Genomic DNA, 22,596 nt, shown 5'->3' on the forward strand with positions numbered 1-22,596 from the left:
TTTGGTAATCGTGAATTGATAAAACATTTCTCGCCATAAGCAACGGCTGAAATAATGCAATAATAAAACTTAACTTAGATTCCTCCTAAATGAACACCATCTCCCGTAAGGTAAGAAAACCTAAAGAAGTGTTGTTTGACTCCTTGCCCTCAAAAGCATCACGTGATTGAAGGAGACCCCCAAGGGTAAAGAGAAAGTAATGAATAATGAAGAAGTTTTGTTGGCCTTTCGACTCCCTCAGTTTTCAACCTGTCGACGCTCATACCAGCAAGTGGTTTGGCCTATCAAGTTGGCGTGTCTCTTACTAAATACTTCCACCCTCATGATTATTTTACAGTTCTATGATAATGGAGCACGAGTGGAATCCAAGAAATATGCTAAATGCATCAGGCATTTAATTTCAAAAAACAGCGACTCAATGTTTTTGGCTTTGGTCTTAAGAATTATTGATTGAGTGAATTTAATAACATTATAATTTACGTTTGAGCCTCCAAGATTCCATAAAAAAACCTTTATTTTAAAATCAAATTAAGAGCTCAACTGGAAATCAGGTTAAAATATAGATATAACACCTGTGCCTCATCTTTTAGAAGACATATTCTTCTAATTCGATAGCTAACTGTTGCCCATTCTTGCCTGGGATTCCACAAATAATAAATTCGGTATGACACATCGTTTTTGAGTGTACCTAACATATTCATAGGAAGCATCACAGCGAAATATGATTGGAGGAAGACAAATTTAATCGATAATTAAATGCGTATTCAAATTAATACTCTCTACCACCACGTAAAATAAAGGGAATTTACGAAGGGCAATTGATGCTCACGAAGCGGTAGACTGCAATGCTCAAATGAAAAAAATGACTGGTGTTAGTGCTTTCGGTGCATACGCAACCGGAAATGAACGGCATCTGAGCAATCCCATCAGCCGTCATTTTATGGTCCTGGGAACGTCGAAATTTCTTCATCGACTTGTGCTTCCACCTTAATGTCGAGAGAAGAATTAATATTTACTCATTTGAAAGCTCTTACTTTGCCAAAAGTTTTAAGTAAATAGAATAACACCTTTTACACGAATGCAGGGTAGGAGGAAAAATTAATAAGCCACTCCAATAAGAAGTTATACAGAGAATTTATCCTACAAATTTTCTTTACCACTATATGAAGGCTGCGTCCTAGGAAAGCATAACAAGGAGAGTTTGATTTTGGATTTTGCGGGGGCTACCATTCTCTTTTCTTTAATAACTTTAAAACAATTACTTTATATTCGTAACATTTTTCGACAAATACATCGGATCTTCCCTTGCACATTTAATAGAAGGATAAAAGAAAGGCAATTTTCACACTAAATATACCAATTGTTTCAGCGTAGTGCGTCATTGTGTCGCCATTAATAATTATAGCATTCAGAAAGTAAAAATTGATTGAACTTGTGTTCCGAGGGTAATGCGAAGTGCAAGGAAAACACTTGAGGGTCTCTGGGGAAACGTGACAACTCCCCGCGCCTCACCGACCGCGTCCGCCCTCCCTCGCTGCCGTCCAGAGAAACTAATGAGGAAAGAGAGCAGTCGTTTGGACATGTCTGGACCCTCAACGCCCACGTATTTTCCCCAATATCGTCGCCCTGGGTGTATTGATTTCCACTCGACATCGACCAATCTTCCCCCTAAGTTGTAACTCCTATTCGGTTCAAACTTGCGAATGCTCATGGAACTCAGGTTGCTAGGAAACCTTTGATAAAGAGAGAAAAATTGCTCATAATTTTGTACACCTTGAGGAGGATAAGTTGATCCTTCTTAAGATCTTAGAGTTTTCCTAACATTATTTTTTCCAATTGTCCTAAGGACAATGAAACATTTAAATTTTTATTTGTAGTTGAAACATGAGACCAAAAAATATATCACAACTGCAATTAGTGGGCGCTTGGATTACGGATACAAGGGAAGTATATTGAATTATTGAGGGAAGGAAATAGCTAGAGGAGAAAAACATCCATGGCACTGAATGTAATGGTGTCGAGATCACTCAAAAATTAATAAGATGAAATCACTGAGCACGAAGATGGGAATACCCATTTCCTAATCGATATAATGGTTAACTTTTCCGGAGTAAGACAATATATGATAGTTCAGGATGTAATGATTAATTTTGCACACTCCATTCAAATTGATTTTGCTGAAATAAATCTTCGCACTACGTAGGTTGGAGAAAGTTTTTCATCAATCACCTGAAAATAGGGCACACATCTTTGACCTGCTCGATCTTATCTACACATTATTCCTCTCTGAAGAATAAAAATCAGTGCTGACCTTGAGGCACCTGCAAATTTAGTGCGAGATATACCTGTACGTACGTGGCCGCGCGTTGGATACCAGGTATTGGGAGAAACCTACATAGACCTTATTTTGTAAGATAACCTGGAGGTGGAATCAAGTTTTGGAATTTATGACCCAAATTCTGTCCTATTCCACCTCTTAATATTAACATACTCTTTGATTTGCATTTGATAGTATTGTATAAGCTGTACGATGTTATCGTAACCATTCACCCAAAATAGATAATGGATTGATTGCTTGCGATGCAAAATGACCTCCTTGTTGACTCACCGTAATAAACGCAACTCTACCACTAAAAACTTCAACGCCCTAGTAGATGCAATAGTTTTTTTTCTAAACTATTCCAGTTGTGTATTGTATAGTTACGCTCCATAGAGAAAAATTCATTAAAGGACAGAAAATTTCATGTCAAAAGGGGGATTCGCGTCCGAACCTTATGGCTTCGCTGCTCACCGGACTAACGGGATCTGGTATTCAGTGTTCTCTCTAGCAGCATTCATTTCACTGGTAAAAGTTTTTTGCATTTAATTGACAGCAGCATGTTATTTTCTTGCTTTGTATCTTCATTTAGACAATATCACCCATGACGCCGCAAGGGCGTGTGGCATGGGGGTAATATAATTGTATATTTGTATACATTTGCTAAAAATCATTGTACATCATACAATGATACGCAGTTCTCAGTAAATTTTTGGCTTGTCAGATTGAAAATGCAGTGTGGTTCTGACATATTTTGTTATGATTAGGTGCTGTGAGAGGGAAGAACGAGTCATCTGTCAGTGTTGGGATCTATCTTCGTTATTTTATCCAGGTGGTAAACTGCCAATTTAATGCGGAACTAGAGTAATTAAATACATTCCTTGGCATTATAAGTAAACTCGAGTTCTCTGTAACTCAATAATAGTCTTAATCTTGCCCGCTCTCTTCGAGGTACCAGGAGCCCTAATTCTAATTACCCCAGCTTACGTATTATGCTTACTCTTTGTAATGTAAGGGCATTGATGTGGAGAGCATTTTCGTGGAAGGCCACTATCAGTTTCTGACCGGTCCTTGGAATGACAAGTTCCTTTCTCCCTGAATTATCCATCGTTTCCCAGAATTTCACACTTTCCACGCTAAAAATCACTGAAATCATTCTAAAATTTGATTTCTCTATTTAGAAGCAAGATTCACTCCTAATTAATTCCTACGACATATGGTATTCTTGCGTTCGGGACCAGTGCCCTCCTAATCCTAAACGGTTTCCAACGCAGTTCCGTGTGCTCGGATTATCCCCCGAAAAATTGGATTTCGTAGTGAGTTTTCCAAACACGAATCTATTTTCCAAATCCAAGCCTCGCCCAGTTTTGAACTTGCGGCCGGAACCGAACATTCCCACATAAAGTACTAAGTTGCAAAATCTTACAAGGGGGTGGTGAGTCGGCCAAGGGGATAGAGCGAAATTACACCATCATTTTCGGGTATTTGAAAAATCTCCTCTGAAATCGACGTGGTGCAAATTCTGAGCCCTGGGTAGAAACCTCCAGCGGAAAAGGGAAAAGGGGAACTGGCCTCCATATGCATGAATAAAATTTCACTGAGGAGGCTATGACTTGATGGAGTTCCATGTTTATACAATCACGAATTATTTGAGAGATGGTTGAGGCCGATACTTGGCGGAAATTCAATTTTGAAGCACGAAGAGAGAATCAAAGACTTAGCGTTTCCACGGAAAAGAATTTATTGTTGTCAACTAGTTTTGATACACTACCAGATGATGATGCTTCATTATAGCGAAACTAGTCGACAACAATAAATTTTTTCCTGTGAAATCGCAGTATTTGATTCTGTCTTCGTGCATCACGAATTTGTTTAAAATTTTAAATTATTTCCACAGACACAGATGCAATACGTTACCCACCAGGTTGTGACAACATTAATCGAACATTTTCGTGCTCCTTCTGAAATAAATGTACTTGTTTTTGTAGAAACATTACAAATTCATCAACCAATAATTTTTTTATTAGAGCTTAATTTTACATGCCGTGGAGTCATTACTAGGCGAGATCTCTTCGCGGTTGATAAGCCAGCCAATCGGTTTACAACTGTAGTAACTTATTCTCCGAGGACAAATATTAGTCTTGGGGATAGCGCGTCTAATAATTGGCACATGCCTCAGGCAATCAAAGGATCGTCCAGAAATCCGGGATTCAAACCATCGTTGACGCCTCATTGACGACCCAAACCAGCTGACAATATGCGGTGGCTTTCACATATGAGCAACTCGAAAATATTCAGACTATCAATCGTTTCCCACGGGTCTCGCCTTCTCTCGAGACTCTTTGTTGCCTAAGAGCATCCGAGCCGCTCCCTCGACACTGAGGTTCCGAGAGGTACAATGAGGGAGGGCGGGCGAAGGGGGAGAGAGAGGGTGGCGGGGGTGGTTGGGGAATCCGAGGAGGAGCGTGAGAGATCGCGGGAGGAGAGAGAGAGAGGAGTTTATCTTCTCTTTGCGTGAACCAGATGCAAGCCACGGGGGAAAAATGCAAAATTAGACGTCGATCGTCACTCCGCGGCCCACGTGAGCCGCTGTTAAAAAAAAACAACAACCTTATGGTTCTCGTTAAACTTTCGAATGGCTTTTTAACGACGTTTTCAGGGTGTTTGGTAGGTGACAGATGCGTGTCTTCGCTTCCTGAGGATATCGAGATGTTGGAAGGGAGCTGATCTCTGGGGAACCTTCTTTTCGGCCGAAGAGGAGGAGGGGGTAGTGGAGCACGCGGCTGGCTCGCGCGCGTGGACTTCGCGATGACCGGAAGTGACCGTAAACCGCTGCCGTGGCCGTTCCGTGCCCACAAATAATGTAATAAAAACCTCCGAATACAATCATTCGAACGGCCGCGGTGGGGAAAAAAATAAACGTCGGCGTTTCGGGGCCTGCGGTTGCCGCGGGGGAGTAGTTTCGATAGGATCCAAACAAAGGATAGGAGAAATGCGGTGGGGCCGCAGTCAATAATTGAGAGATCGGGAAAGACCGGCTGCGAATTTCGACTCCGAAATAATTCCTGGGAAAAAATTTTTTCTTCGGATTAGCCGAACCGTATGCATCGAAACGGCAACCAATTAGTTCTCTCCCCTTAATTGGATTGGAAAGTGTAATCATTACGCCTGGGTCATCGCCTAACTGAACAGAGGCACGCGAGCACAAGGAAAAATAGAACTCTTGGTTACATGACCTTGTTGGCGCATTTGAATATAAAATAGCTGTGCATCTGCAATTTGAATATGAATAGCTATATGCTAAAAGAACAATCCGTAATGGATAAAATATCCATATCATGACTCGCCCCTAGTATCAACGACAGAAAAAGGGAGAATCGAGATGGTGCGGGTGCTAACGTATTGGCTTCCCATCGAGATGGCCCGGGTTCAAATCCTGGCGGTATTGAATATTTTTCAGAGGTATCTCGATCCCTGCTTGAGGTGCTTTGTGGAGGGCACTTTGTGTTAGTACGCCGTCCGTCGGCTGGGACGTTAAGCTGCGGTTTACCCCTTGGTGCCTTTCGTTAAGAGTAAGCTAATGCCGACGCCGGGTTTCTCTCCAACCTTCATCCTTTCCTGCCCATCCCCTATGGCACAAATGGCCTCAGCTGTCGGTCGCCTTTCCTAAATACTACTACTACTACGACAGAAAATATGAGAAAGCCCTCCTGTTTTTGGATTGATGCGTATTAGATTGATGGGTAAACTGTAACCACAAATGGTAGAGCTGCTCATAAAATAGTTTTCACTTGTCTATCACTATTTCTTCAATGTAGCTTCAGGTTGAGGCAGTCAGTACTTTGGTGCACAAAAAATGTTGAAATATCTTTTATATTCAGGATTCATATTCGTATAATATTTTACATTTCGATTATCTTCACAATCAGCGCATTGAAAGTTGCCCACGTCAATCAAAGAATTTGTTGAAAAACACAACTCTCGAGGATTTAGATGAATTTCCGTATTCGACAAAACCATAAATTAAATTTTTTGATTGTTTCGTTGGAAAACCAAATTGAGAACTCATTTCCCCCCTTGTCTTTCTTTCAATCCCTCAGCATATTTCTCGTGAGCTTGGCCCTGGCCGACCTCCTTCTACTGGTCTTCTGCGTGCCCATGGAGACGCTGAAATATTTCATGAATATCTGGGGAGACGGAGAATCTCTTTGCAAGCTAGCCTCTTACGTCGAGGTGGTGTCGGCGGCGTCCTCCGTGCTCAACCTGACGGCCATCACGTTAGAGAGGTAAGAGGGGCCCATACCACGTTCATTTCAGCGCCATCGCAACGAGTAAAAAAGTTGTGATCGGTCCATATCAACTCATTTCAGAGCCATTCGATTTAATTCCCCGCTAATGTCTTCTCTGCTCACAGAGTAATCGCGTCTTTTTTCATTTTATTCCCATAGGCTGCTCAAGCTTTTCCTTTTGAAGTTCCTCCCTTCACCGATTTTCCTACCACGGGTTTCAAGACTTCATACTTCAAATTACTGATTACTGTTAGGTTAGTTTCCCCCTTCTCTTCGTCAGGGTTCTCTGGCATCTTCTTTAGCCACCAAATCTTCGAAGATTTTTTTAAATATCCATTCCATCTGTCCATTATACTGACCTTCGTACTTTTTCTATAGCACACAAATGGTCCTTCAGTAAGGGAATCAAAGAGAAATAGCATGAAGGAATCATTCAAAGGAGTGACTGCTAAGTGTGCCGTCTACCTGAAAGGTGAAGGGACTCGTCTCTTGAAATTTGACGTAATTTATAGTTACTCATGATAAGCGAGTGAATTAAAATTTTTTTACTCCCTTTTCAACTACCTACGACTCTGAATTACCTTAAATTTTCCGAACTGTCGGGTATCCAAGAAAGGATAAAATACAGCATAAACTTTCTCCATTTGATCTGATGCACATTTCCACAGTTACATCACTAGTTCGTTATTGGTAAATTAATAAAAACACGAAATATTAAAGCATCCAAAGGCATAGGGGGCGATGAGGAACGCTCAATTAGCAATATTCCATTAGTGGTTATTGTTTTAGGTCCAAGGGATACACTCACTGAAATCTTTAACTTTCCTTAGAAGAGTTTCACTAATCACAAGCCAGCATCAGACGCAAATATCTGTCGAGGAGATCCCTGTCCCCCAAAGACTCCTTCAGATGGAAATGCTGAAATGCACAGACCGTCAAGGCTCGAGCTTGGGTGCTGTAAGAGTTCGCTTTCGTTCAGAGATGTTCTCTTGTTTGGTACTATCTCCAATAAATATTTCGTTTTCAGGCATGCGTGTTTTCTTTCCCTTACGCTCCCTACCCGCCCCGTCAATGACTATCCCCAGTCTGGTGGTCTGGATACGAGCGTGATCAAAAGCCAGTATAATCCTAAGATTGCTTGCTGACAGCTCTGAATTATACTCTGCTCCCTACCGGAGTTTCCAAGCCTCCGTAGCTCCCTTTGTTATCATCTTCAAACATCTTTTTCGAGCCATTTGTCCTCGGTACGACTACGACTTGGGCCTCAACGAAGGCTAGGGAGAGTTCGATACGGGGCGCCGTGGCGGTGTGAATTACCATCCAACTTCAAATGTTCTCCCCCAAAAACATTTCCGTACATTCCATTGTTGTCCTTGTTTCAGAAACGTTTACCCCTTCTGCTACGCATCATTGTAGCGACTTGAAGGGTAGAATGCACGAGGGATGCCCTATTAAGAGTTATCTTGCTATTATTATTCGCATTATGTAAGTGCAAAATTTTATTTTAGGCTGCATTGTTATTTTAATATCTGATGCTTATTTTGAACAATTTTCATTGATTTGAAACCATTTAAGCGACACCAGCAGCCGCTTTAGTTTACCTACGAAAGCGATGGAAATAACATGAGACCTGTATTGAAATTTTGCTTTCGCCTGAAAGCTATTAAATATTTGCTGCTGCTGAAGCAATATTGGAATCAAATGAGTTTTCTATGGAGTCAAAAATGTTTCAATTGTGTTATGTATACCATGCATACATAAAGCCTCATATACACAGTAATCAACCCGAAGGTCGGTTTGGTAGGTGATGGTAGAGTTCACCCAGTACTAAGCCCGACGGCGTGTGAAATTCACGCATTAGCAGGGTAGGGGGGCCAGCTCCTTTCCCTGTGCCGCCTATGGTTTCCCAGGAAGACCTAGTATCCAAAAAGCACACAGATTGGGTGAAGCTGAGGCTGCCCAGAGGTGCGCCCTGGGGTCCTCTGTTCAGAACCCCAGGACTACCATGTCCCAGATAACATAATAAGTAAGAAAATTACATTAAATTAAAATTTGATACAGTAGATTATTCATGTAAAAATAAATAATTACTCTTTATGGGTCAATTACCGTAGATTATTCGGGTACGGTGTATACGATTGTTGGCACATTGGGAATATACATTGATTATACATTAGAATACATGAAACTATTTTAGAGACAGATATTGATTTCAACTGTCTTTGCTCATCAAGTGGTACCTAAAATAATACGGATCCCATCTCAAAGGCTATGGAAAAATGTACACGCTTCGTAGACATATAAGACTCCGATGAACTCAAAAAATTTAGAGTTCCTTTTAAAAACAAACTGGGATAATTGTTACGCTCTTAATTTTTTTACCTATGGGTGATGAAACGTTAAAAAAATGCTTTCCGTAAGCAATGGGGCAACATCAAAGGGTGCCGAGAGCATCACTGAGTCCGTTTACATCCCACGCTCACTCCTCAAAGATTTCAAATTTCCGTTTCGTCGTTTGCAACCGCGCGAACGAAACGAATTCCAAGAATAGCAGGGAAAGTGGTTGAAGCCCAAATCGGTTGAAATGGCTTGTCAATCAAACCAGGTTTGTGTGCACATTCCTGCGTTGGATAAGTTGCGAACAACTAAACTACACTCTTGAGAGGAAAAAAAATCTCTCCGTGTTAAAAAGAGCAAAATTTTGCAATTGCGGGATGCCAGCAAAACTTTAGAGTTCAAAACGATTGAGGATCGTTTCACGCGGCCAAAGTCCAGAGATCACGACCAATCCTCCATTAACCCGTAAAAGTAAATTTTTCACAAACAACCACGCGTTTCCCAGGGAACAGATCCAGGGAATCGTAACCAGTAAACTCACGGCATCTTTGATTCGAGGAAAAAAAAAGAAGTAGGCGCGGTATTCTTACTAGGTTTCAATAAAACTTGGTGGCGCGGCTACTCACAATTATCAATATTATAAAGCTAAATTTTGTGAAATTAATCGTAACTTAATAAACTGAGGTTTATCTTTAACATTCTGAAAGTTGATAAAACGTAAGAAATATGATCAAATACTTACGATTATATAAATATTAATCCCAGTGCTCGAGATTTCGTGAAATTAGCCCACAACGTCTCTCTAAGAAGCATCATCTGACCCCTCTTAATCTCCATGTACTTACGTCAATGGCGTAAATGCCAGAGTATACGATAAAGATAAATTTGTCTTCCTTGTAATACGGTTATCCATCAAGGTGAACTAAAATATGTCAAGAACCTTAAAAATAGTAATGATTACTGTCACGAATGGAACATTCAAAAAAATTAAAAAATATTTGAAATGCACTTCTGCGAAAAAATAAACTTCTAATCCACACGAAACATAGGGGGTTGAATTGACTGATCGTCGCCTTGATATTGGAAATAAGGAACGCATGCTAGAAATAACTACAAAGCGACATTAAAGAAATGACCGTATGAAAAAACAAGGTGTTATTTCGCATTACACATCTCCATCTTGGATACCATGAGAAATTGGAACATAGAAAGGTAATGTGATTTTTATGTGATTTTAAGGGAAATGCTTAGGAAAACTAAAAACTAAAAGCCTCCGATAAACGAAGAATGCTACGAACGGTGTCACACGATATTATAACCTCTGGTCTAGGAAGAATTCATTGCAATAAGTTTTTTGCAGACTTAAATTACAAAAACACAAAATTACCAATAGTCCCTTCACATTATGTTGGTAGATGAGAGCACACAACACATTTCAAGGAATTTACGGGATACTGTATGTACCGATAAAAAAATCCTTTTCCTAAAACAATAATCATGATATTAACTGCAGAAGTTATTAGGCTTTATTTACCATATATTCCACCCAAGCTATGTGATTTTTCGGATACCAGATCTTCCTGAGAAACCATTACCGGCACAGGGAAAGGCATTGCCCCCCCTACCCTGATGTGTAAATTTCACACGCCGTCGCGCTTAGTTATTGGTCAACTCTACCATCACCTACCAAACCAACCTTCGGGTTAATTACTGTGTTTATGGTTTATTTATATATATATAATAACTGCCATATATATATATATATATATATATGGCAGAAGGTGGTGGCAGAAAAAAATCGCGGATTTCAGTGATGATTGCATTTATTTAATAATTTAATAGGTAGAGCATAGATCCGGCTTATTTAGGTCCGCAGCTCAAGTCCCGATCAAGGAAACTTTTCTGCTTAAAAATAACCAGACCATTTCACCTTCCCAACTAACTTTGTTTTCATATTTCACGGGTGTTTCTATCCTTTTTCCCATGTCCGTATGTATGTTTTTTGCCGTTTCGCGAAAAGGAAAGGGAAAAACGCTCATAAAGAATTCTGTGTTATAAACTATAACTATGCATTGTATTTACTGCTATATATTTCTTTTCAGGTACATAGTAATCGTTTATCCAATGAGATCAAGATCTTTTTGTACAATGAGTAATTGCCGAAGAGCTATTGTAATCGTCTGGATTTTCGCTTTCATTTTGGCTGGTCCGGTAATTTCTACCAAGGTAACTAAAATAATTAACGGCTTATATTTTTTTAAAGAATACATAAAGGTTATATATACATATATACATACATATATATACATACATACATACATATATATATATATATATATATATATATATATATATATATATATATATATATAACGCTGGATTTCTGACCAAGTTCTTGATTATTACTCTGGGCCTGTCGAAGAAGACGGTAATATTACCAATCCAAGGATTAAGATATTAAAGCTCAAAATTACATTCTAGACATACCATGTGAAACAATTTGAATGTCCAGTCTTATAGCGTAGAGGATGTTGAAGCAAAAATCGGGGATGGAAAATTTGAAAAATGCTGAAAAACTTTTAAACTAGGATCAAATGAGTGCAAATATACGTGTATTAGCTGGGCTTCAAGTTGCAATTTACTTCCAGGGGCACACTTTTCTCTCGAAAAATAACTCTGTGGCACCTTAGTCAAGAGCCCCGTGGGTCGTGGTTTCTCCGTCTCAATTCTTTTATTAAATCAATCAATTTTCAGCTGCAGAGTCGAGGGTTCGAATACTACGACATGGAATCAAAATGCCTCAATCATGCTGACATTAGAATTCCACTTCAATAGGCTCTCATCATAAATTTTCAATTGGAACATGAACTATTGTCTTAATTCTTCTCTATCCCTTGTTAATTTCCTTTCAGCCTTCAATGAATCTACCATAAGACATTATTTTCCTTCATCCCCTGGTCTTTCTTTCCTCATCGCGACCGTTTTTCTCTTTTGTACTTATCTCCTCCGTATTCTTACTGCTTTCGTCCTTTGCTCTGTCAGTTTTCTTGATTTCCGATAGTCATCTTCACGAGCACCGTGAATCAAACGATACGTATCACTTTTAATGGCGCCAAGCTATTTTCAGTGCGAAGTGGCTCCAATCGTTGGGAGAACATAAATCTGTAGTTCCCCGACCGGGCAGGAAGATTATTTTTATCCTTCTAATTAGGCAATCGTCATTGCACACACGTTAACAAATGGGAGCACTCCGAGGAAATCTGAGGATATAAAACCTTCTTCGATGATGCCGAGGGATGCTCACTGTCCGCATACCAAATGGGAAGATTAACAAATTCTAAGTTAACCAATCGGGATTACTCAAGCTTCAGTTCTGAGAGACTCCACCCGTTGGCATTAACGAAAGAGTGTATCAATATATCCACGCCAACTGCTCTTCCTAACTATGCAACACGCTTACGTGGGGCGGCGGAGTTTATGTTTTTTAAAGGATGAAAATCAGTAAAAGGAAACGGAATATCTAACGCATAGAAATCATATTTATTTCTTATCAAATGCCAATTCAGTCGACAAACGCGTACTTGACGATTCATCATGATGGGCGAATGGTTTCACAAAGCTATTTTTTAATCATTAATGTAAAAAAACTAATCAGATTGACATATCTATTATAAAGTAGTAGGCCTGCAAAATAAGTCTCAATGAATTTCTCATCGGCCTGAGTTTTTAAAGAGTTCCATTTCAATGATTCTTGAAATGAAACACTCAGATTTCCCACTTTGGGACTGTCCCTTAATTGTGTTAAGCTCTTGAGAGAGAGGTCCATTTCATTACGTTTCCTAACGGGGAAGAGAGAGGGTCAAGTTGAATCTTATGTAAGGTTCATCACTGAATTATTTCAGCCATTGCTAATAAAGAAAGGATTTAATTATCCTCGATCGCCTAAGATAACATCGTGTTTATCCTTAAAAATCATCAAACTGCCGCTCCAGAATTATTTATTATTTAACCTAGATTACGATTACCGAAGGCCGGTAATCGTGCATTAAAAATCTGCCTGCCTAATTTCTTCCCACTTGGTCATAATCTTAAGGTATTTCCACATTCATTAACCTGCTGAAAAAAATTCAAATGTTTTCATTTATTATTTCAACGTATATATTTGGGCATAACTGAAATTAAAAAAAAAACAAGTTTTGTTTCATGCAATTGTGCGTTTTTTCAATGGGAATATATAATTAAAGTGGAAAGCATATTATCCTGAAAAAAAGTATTATTTTGTTTTTTTGGTAACGTGCATATTTGCTAGAATAATGATGGCATCGTTAATAACGTTATTTGGGAGAGGAGGAGTTAATTTCTTATGGATCCTTGCAATTACGGGTAGGTGGGTTCAAAGAGCGTCGAAATAACCGGATTTAATTAAAAGACGCCCTTTGTTACTTTCAAACGACTCTTAACATTTTTTTTTTAAATTTTAAGGCAAGGACTATCAAAAAATGATAACTATATCCCTCCGATGAAATATGAAAAGGCTTCACTTTGATACGAAGCAACTGACTGGGTAATTTGTGACCATATATATTAATGTTATATCCTATTAAGGCCCTGGCTAAAGGAACAGAAATTTCTGTGCCTTAAACCAATTTCGTGTGTGTTGATTGCTACCTTTCTTTCGAATCAAGAGCCGTCTCGTATTCAAAGAGTAGTGGTCAATAATTAATCGCTGCATAAGGAATTAATTGTACACGATTTAATTTTCACAGTTATGGGTACCAGATCGAAAAAATAACCCTGAAGTCAAAACGTGCGGTTAAAAATGTGACATTTCCTTTGCTACTTCGCATAAACATCGTAAATGAAAACATTACTTAGTAGTATTTGGGGATGTGTGTTCAAATTCTCGGCTTTTCCGTCAAAAGTAGGAAAAAAAAGGTGCTCACGGTTTCCAAAGAAACTGCGGGAGATGCCGCAACAGTAACTTTTAACGGAGTCATCCGCTAATGTGCATTTCAATGCAACAATTTCAGAGTGTAAAAATCATTCGCCTTGACTGAGATCCCAGTCAAGGCGAATGATTTTTACCCTCTGAAATTGTTGCATTGAGTATTCACGGTTGATCTATTAAGGTGATCAACCACGATTTGCCCGATGAAATGAATTCGAGAACAACTAGGTTTGTGCCAAATACCGTCAGAGTTAACGTTCATATTTTTCAAGCAGGCAGGTGCTCGCTATTATGGCACCATCGAACCTAATACGTGTCACTTCCTAACAGTAGGAAACATCAGAATGATGAAAGAGGAAGCTTCAGCCCACAGAATGTGATTTTATTTTCCGAAAAAATCTAAAAAACTGTAAAATTTAGAAAATTTACCCAAAAGGTACATTTACCCAACATACATGGATTTTGGTTCTTCTCATGCAAAATATTCGAGCAGACTTGAACTTAACTGATCAATCAGTCACAAAGCTACTTAAGTAAGAAGAATTCATAGACGATGATATGCATGGCAACTAAACAGTCATTTTTTTTGCAAGTTTTGTTGATCCTTAAATACTCTTGAGATTATGTTAATTGTTAATAAAAATTAACAAACACATGTGCATATTGATGCATTATTATGGACTATACGAGTGAAATTAATAGGACCTCACTAAAGTAATTTAACACACAAATATGCACATGCATGTACACACACATATATATAGCAGATGAGATTTTTTTTAATTAAAGGGCAATGAATTAGTTTACTTTCTTGTAGACAGGTGAAAAAATAAAGACTATAAATCAATGCTGCTGAAAAATTTTGGATGCGATTTCCGCCATTCAGTCAACCCCCTCTCCACCAGTAGATATTGATTGATTTCTCTCTCGTAGGCCTCATACTCGATCGAGTTTTACAACAACCACACAACCATTACCATGTGCTATTGCAATGACGAAGACGACGATGGCAGCCTAAGGGGATTCATTGTCGCCATATATTTACTGGTTGCCCTGCTGCTGTTGCCGTTCCTCCTCATGGTCATTTGCTACGCTCGAGTCATAAAAGAACTCTGGATATCCACGAAGAATATGGCTGCGATGACGCGAATCTGCAGGTGAGCCTCTCATCAACCTCATCCTTTTGCTCTTAATATTAGATCCACGTGTCGGAGTTGGTTTTGATATGTAAAGAGTGCTCGGGGAAGCATGACTGTGAACTTCGGAAGTTATTTGCAAAGAAAGTGGTCATCTTTTAGCCTAAAAAAATCTCCTTCCTTATCTCCTCATAATTTTTTGAATGATTTATCAAAATAACCAAACTATCAAGAACGCTTGATTTGCCATTTTAGAAAGAAATTTTGGGGCTGTTGAAAATATTTACGGTGTAGTTATTGACCTACATTGACCTGTATTTCCTGAATATAATCAGCAATAATAATTAAAAATTATACTTTCACTTTTTGTGCAAATACCTAGCATACAAACAACAGAGTCGGAGATAACAAAGAGAGAAACGAAGTGTGCATAAGACAACTTTACCAATGTCAAATAGATGCTAAACTACTCTGTCACTTGAAATGCAGATGAGCTTTGCAGGCATATTTCCTAGGGTGTACATGTCGTTACATGTAAATGGTAAGGTTACTATGAGAAAGAAACAAATATAACCATATTGGTGGGACATGGAAGCAGAAAATAATACAGTTGCCAACAGAGAAGCACAAGCGATAGTATGTAAAAAAATAATACAAAAAATGCTTATCAGGAAAATTAATGCAACCATTTAAACACTTACATCGGAGCATAGAAAGTTGGAGGTCCTTGAGATAATTGAGGCAGTATAGGTAGAAATATTTAATAATAGCTGTTAGAGAAGAGAAATTGAAAACATATTTGGAAACCGTGTTAACGAAGGATAGAAATGAATTTTGATATGAAGGTAATATGTAAGATAAATTAATAGTTGGCTCGTCCATAACATTCAAGGCTGTGATATCAGAGAGGACTTTGTACGTGTAAATGTTCGTATCCCCTTTAAAATAGAATGACTGTGTGCCCTGGATACATTCCAGGAGAACTTTTAAAAGATGGTCCTAAAATTGCCATTCATCGCATCAATAGAACTCTTTAACACATGCCTAAATTCGGAAGAAGTCCCAGAGGATGCGAAGAAAATGGAGAATTTCCTCTCAGCTTGAAAATTTATAAAAAAAGGCAATAAGAGCGAGCGTGAAAATTATTGTGGAATATCAGTCCCCAGTATATTAGCAAATCAGACGAAAATAAAGTAAAACAATTGATTTTATCAGATTTACATTCATATTAGTTTAAAAGTAAAACATAAACTAGAAAAAAAGAGTGTAAAATAGGAAGATAGAAGACCGATATGGGTTTCAATAGGGAAGATTCAATAGGCATGGACTATACTTTTTTAACACAACTAAAAGACAAAAATCTGATACATCTGTGGGAACTAACATTATTTTTCCTATAAATAGATATTTAAAAAGAAGTATACGGGACTCTACCAAAAATAGTGAGCATATTTAGAAACACTAATATGAATGTAAATCTGATAAAATCGATTAAGAATGCATTTGTACAAATTAGTGAACTAAAGATTAAAATATGAAGTGAATTTTCCCAGGGAGTTTTGGTAAACAAGGGAATTAAGCAGGGATGATGTCTTTCTCCGCATTCTTGAGATCTATTTAGAGCAAGTACTAAAAGGCTGGAAAAATAAATGAAATAGAATGGGCGCGCCTCTGGGGAATGTTTGACATGAAAGCTAAGCTATGCAGGGGACCAAGTTCTTATAGCACGGCATTATAAAAATCTAGAATACACGACACGAAAAATCATAGAAGAATATCGAAATTGGGGGTCTTGAAGTCAATATAAACAAAACGGAATATATGTAAATAACTGGGGAAAAGCTTTTCGTAATAATGGAATGCTGGATACGGTCATAAAAGAAAGTTGCGTTGAAGGTAAAAAATAATAAACATTTTCAAACTTTATTTTAGAGCCAGTCCATATCAAAGAAAACAAGCATAGAATTTAAAATGCCACCATAAAAATCAACGTAATTTATAGCGGTTAAGAACGGTCAATATAAAAATCCGAAAGATTACAATTAACGATCAAGGTGGACTTTAAGAGATGACCAGCGGGAAAATGAAAAACAAAAGGATAGGGAATGATTACTTTAGATAAACTATGAAGGTGAATAACACTAATTAGATGACATAAAAACATAACAATTAAGATTATACTGGACACGCAAAACAAATGGGAAATGAGAGAATCCCTAATTTTCGAGTGTGGCCAAATGGATGACGAATGATAGGTAAACCGAGGAAAGGAGGAATAAAGGAGGAGATGAGAGAAAGAAGATTAGAAGACGCCCTCCGAAATAACCGCGAGGAAAGGAGATTGAAATGGAGAAGATGTCGTAGACAGTTGTGAACTGCCATTAGCAATAATGAATGGCATACGGCGCAAGATCGGAGTTGAGGTGGATTACGGTCAGTCGCGGGAAACTACTACATCTTACACATCCATTCTGAATATTCGAGTAACTTACCGCTGTCCCTTGTTTCACAGCCCTTCGAATCCAGCTAACTCTCCATACCTCTTACTCTTTTACTGTCTTCTTCCCTCGCATCAGTCTCATCTCTTCCCCAACCCCGTGAAAGACATCCTCGCTTGTCTACAGGTAGTTCTCTGTTTCTACATCCATGACATCCACATTTTTTACATCCTTGACCTCATCCAGCCCCAAAAATTTGTCGTTCTCCCCTCAATCGCAGTCTTCAACATTTCATCGACAATCAAAATTCTCTCTATCCACCTTTACTTCCTCCCTTGGATTTCTTCTGAAAATCCTCCATCTTCCTCCATTCCTAGCGTGCACTTTCATTTCCGTCCCTTTTACTTTTTCCATTCTTCCTTTGCATTACATTTTCTGATATTTTAATGCTTCCAAAAACTCATATGAGTTCTCAAATTACAGTTCCGCCGTGCCCGGGAGTGAAAGCACGGACTCCGTGTCGATGAGGAAGAAGATATCAGTCGATTCAGAGCGGCAGTCGCTGAGGTCGAGGCCAAGGAGCGCCCGGATCGCCGTCAACGGAAGGTCGACGTCCAGTAATGACGTGAAGCAGGCTAGGAAACAGGTACGCTCTCGCTGACGCCGCGGTGAGTAATACTTGCACCGACACTGCCGACAATACCGACATTGCCGCAAAAATATATTTGCACAGAAATACTGGGGGGAGTGTGTGGGCTACTTCGTCTCTGAATATTTCTCGAACGACTTGCCATCCCGGGCAAACCTCCCACCTATATAGGGATGTATTCTAAATGTGGTGAGGGGACATCACTGGGAAGATGTGGACACAATAAAGCGACGACGAGACGACGACGAGAAAACTATAAAGCCAAAGTGCCGAGGACTTCCAAGGGTGCTTTAAACAGTGGAAAAGAAGATAGAATTAGTGCATAGTTTCGAATGGAGAGTATTTTGAAGGGGACAAAATCGATGTAGACTAAATTTTGCAAAATAAAGTTTTTAATGGCCTTAGTTCGCGTATATATTGGACAGATCTCGTACATTGCAATAATATTTCATGAGAGGCAAGTTTATAATAAAAGAGGTAGTAATGCAAAATAGCAGCTCATTTAATAAATTTAGCCCAGTTGAATGCGAAAGATATCTAGCTGACTTAAATTAGGCAAAATGTATTTCCGAATCCAAGGACAAGTCATTGCACAGCGCGGAGTCCGCACCCACAACTTTAGAAGTTAACAATACAACGACTCACTTATGATGAAATTAAAACATATATCCTGCAATGTATTTAATTTTATTTATGTGTATAAATACTGTAAGCATAATGGACAATATATCCCCACCCATTTATCAGTGCTTTTCCTCAATTTTATTCATTCAAGTTGGCACTGTGTTCAATATTAATACGCACACTATGCACGTGGTATGGTGTTCATGGACCCTCTTCGACCCCTTTCTTGCAAGATAACACGCAGGTGACCTCGGAACAAAATTGGATTAGTTCCAGTTCTTCGTCGTTCATCAAACTCTTTTGAGGTGTGATCACCTTGGTTTTGCAATGCACCTCAATAGAGTTTGATAAATTAGTACGAGCGGGGTCATCTAAACTCGGTGAACGTGCTCTACTTCCGCGCGGGTATAAGTGGACAGGCGAGGCATTGGGCAAGGGGACGTTCAAATCGGCAGTGCACAGGAGAAGGGTGGAATACTGACTGAGACGGGGGGATACGTTATGATACGATGACGGATTCCACATCATCAAAGGCTGCTTGGAGAGGAGCACAAAACCACCACTACGCGGTGGTAGACGACCACTACGCGATTTAAAAAAATCGCTCCATTAATATCGAAGTGTTTCGTTACTATTTTCCCTTCGTTAAATACGAATTCATATCAATTAGCCCATTGGTGAATCCAATAGCGGTACATATTGAAATCACGATGGCCATGCCCCCTTTCCCAAGAGCGGAGTATTTTTGATTTGATGGATATTGAAAATTATTATTTTTTATATTCTCGACAATAGTTTGAGTTCCTTTTGTTCCCCGAGCATAAAATTATCTGTTTCGAGGTGAGCTTTAGTCTCGAAGTGAGCTTTAGTCTCGAAGTTTAAGATTTTAATTTAATATTCAACATGATTTTCTGTTTCTTTAGAAGTAAAAAAAAACTATGCCATTACTTTTAATCATATGCAATATGAAAATAGATGTTACGTAATCGCCCTTATCGAGGTTTTCCAGATCTCCAATTTGATAAGCTACTTCTATCAAAAATACGTTCATGCAAATACTGAATATTCTCTCAATTTAGAGAACCCGGGACCTTCCGGTCAGCAGTCCAACGCTCTACCCACTGGACTACCGCGACCCACCTTTAGCATACATACATGGTTAATATAAAAACTATCAGAAAAATAGACTTATTTCAGAAACTGCTAAATTGAATCTAAATTCTTCAAAGCACATCCCCTGAGTGGTGACACACTATTGCCAGAGGCTTTTCCACCACTCAAAGGCTCCCTGGTAGGAGGATTTCGGAAGGTCCTCAAAGGTACACGTGCAAGCTCCTTTGACTGCACTTAGGGTCCGATGGTGGTGTCCTTTGAAGGAGGATTTTGCTTTTGGGAAAAGGAAATAGTCTGCTGGTGCCAAGTGGGGACTGTAAGGGGGTTGGGGAATCATTGCAGAAGGTCTTCACAAGCAGACACTACTCTGCTCTTGATCATCCGTCAAGCCCTTTGGCAAGAGTTTAGCGCAGATCTCTCGCATTGCCAAATTTTCAGTGATAATAGTGTGCACTGTCAATTATCAATACCTTCTTAATCTTCAATAACTTCTTGATTACTGTTATACCCCAAGATATCCAAGTTTTTAAGTAAGTCATGTGGCTGGCTTACAAAAAAATGTATTCATGAAGGAAAACATGTCATTTACCCACTGTTTTCCAATTTAAAATCTGGGAAGAATCTCAAAAAAATCATCTAGACTCAATTTTGGTGCCCCGGGACAAAACATATCATACATTAGATACTCCAGCCCCTGCATTCTGTGTCAAAATCATGATCCTCAGGTGTAGTCCGACATCAACAGATAAAACTTAATTGTTCAACATTAACTCTGATAATGCTAAGTTATTACAGCCTAAAGTGAATATTTATGAAATATTACAAAGAAAATAAACAGTTAAAATTTTTATATTGAATCCAAATTATGCCTTTCCATCATTCTAATGCATAATGATGAATGTTAACTTCCTAATGTGCAAGTGGTATTTGAGGTCATTAATAAATGAGATTTTGCTGAAATAGGGAACTGAAAAACATAGAGCATGTGGTACCTGTTATTCCTGTACCTATTTTACCACATTCAGTGGTAGTTATTCCAATCAGACGGCTTATAATGAAAATTAATTATAAAAGGAATAAAAATTTGCCGCCAAATCTTTACTCATCACTCATTTGGAATGAAAACTTCAGTTTTTCCACACCAATTTGAATTTAACAATGTGACATTTTGATTTTTTTTACTGCTCCATTGAGAAAATTGGCCAATGGCTCTGTGCCTAAAATTATTCCCAGAATTGGCGTGATCATGTACTCATATTCCTTTATGAAATAGTTCCATGGTCTAATGTGTCTGACTTAACTCTTTTGAGTAATGTTTTCTGAAGATAAAAGATGATTCAAGTCTTCTCTTGAGAATGCAGATGGTAGTGAAGTAAATTTATCATTGAGGGTCAAATTTTGGCACTTACCCAATTTTTTCCATGCCAATGTTTATCCAATTTTTGTCTTCCTCAGGTGATCCAAATGCTGATCCTTGTGGTGATCCTTTTCCTGGCCTGTTGGGGTCCTCGATTTGTCATGAATGCCATTATTAAGTATGGTCTCACTCAATTCCAGGCTCTAAACTACAACTTGCGAGTTGCCTTCAACCTCTTGCCCTTCCTCCACTCTTGTCTCAACCCCATCATATACAGGTGAGAGTCCCCACACTTGTCACACAAGACTTTCCCTTTCTAATGTGGAAGAATCCAATTAATCATGGGGGATATTCAGGTTAACAGGATCTACCAAATGAGTAGTGAACTGCAAAAATAAAGATACTTTTTGATTAATTATTTTATTTAGTATTATTTCGGCTTAAATCAAATTAAATTTCAATTCATTTTCATTCATGGCAGTATATAACAATAGTGGTTAAAGCATTTGTCCTATAAATATGGTGAAGGGATGGGTCCCATGTATGACCCTGGGGGATAGGTACCTCTCATCTCTTCTGTCCAAACCGAGAGTAATTTTCTATGTATCAGACCCTACTGGGAAGCCAAAGAGGGCAGTGAAAGAGAAGCTGGCATCCCTACTCTGCAAGTCTGATTTGAAGACACACTAGTGCTCTAATATACATGTTAAGGTCTACCATTCACCTATTAGTCAACCCAATCTTTGGGCTAAAGCCCATGATTTTTCATCATCCGCACTGATATAATTAGAGCCAAATTAAAGGAAATAACCATGAGAAATGGCCAAATGGTTTCAAGATTCTTGAATGAAATTACTAAGTAACTTAAATAAAACATGTTCTTCCAGAGCATTTTTGATTGAAAAATAAGATCAATCCCTTATGAAACCCTTGAAAGCCATAGTAAGGGCCATAGGCTATACTGCTAGCTATGAAATGTTTAAAATCATGGGGCATAGCTATTGCTAATTTTGTTCCCTCTCATTCTGTTAAATGATAACTTCACTGGATTCTGGACTTCCCACTCTTCTAAAATGTCTTGACCACTTTTTGAAATATTTCCATCTTATGATTCCAATAATGAGAAATATTTAAAACTATAATTGCTAAACTCTTTATAGCAAATTATCGTACCCTGTTTCACCATATCATAGCAATATTTGGGATTCTTTCTTTTTTATTTATCTTCTTTTAAACACAAATTCTGTCATCAAATTAGTTGGTTCTTGTGCCATTTGTGTGTGATAAGTTGTGATTCATTGTGAACATTAATCTTAAACTCTTGCTAAGAAATTTCAGTGGCAGAACCCTGAAGTGCCCTTTCCTTTGTATGACACAATATAAAGATC

At 38.6% G+C, this 22,596-nt stretch overlaps 1 protein-coding gene across 1 annotated transcript in view; it reads left to right on the forward strand.

The window, feature by feature from the left end:
* Positions 1 to 21,489, forward strand: part of LOC139692150 (cholecystokinin receptor type A-like) — a 54,813-nt gene extending 33,324 nt beyond the window's left edge. The window contains exons 2-6 of the mRNA XM_071590207.1: positions 6,418 to 6,603; positions 7,437 to 7,563; positions 14,825 to 15,048; positions 17,949 to 18,111; positions 21,307 to 21,489. Of these exons, the coding sequence (XP_071446308.1) occupies positions 6,418 to 6,603; positions 7,437 to 7,563; positions 14,825 to 15,048; positions 17,949 to 18,111; positions 21,307 to 21,489 (883 nt within the window). The remainder of the gene's footprint in view (positions 1 to 6,417; positions 6,604 to 7,436; positions 7,564 to 14,824; positions 15,049 to 17,948; positions 18,112 to 21,306) is intronic.
* The last annotated feature ends 1,107 nt before the right edge of the window (positions 21,490 to 22,596 follow it).

This window comes from Hetaerina americana, unplaced genomic scaffold, assembly GCF_022747635.1.
Source record: "Hetaerina americana unplaced genomic scaffold, ioHetAmer1.1.p SCAF_4, whole genome shotgun sequence".
In the NCBI taxonomy this organism is placed as follows: domain Eukaryota; kingdom Metazoa; phylum Arthropoda; class Insecta; order Odonata; family Calopterygidae; genus Hetaerina; species Hetaerina americana.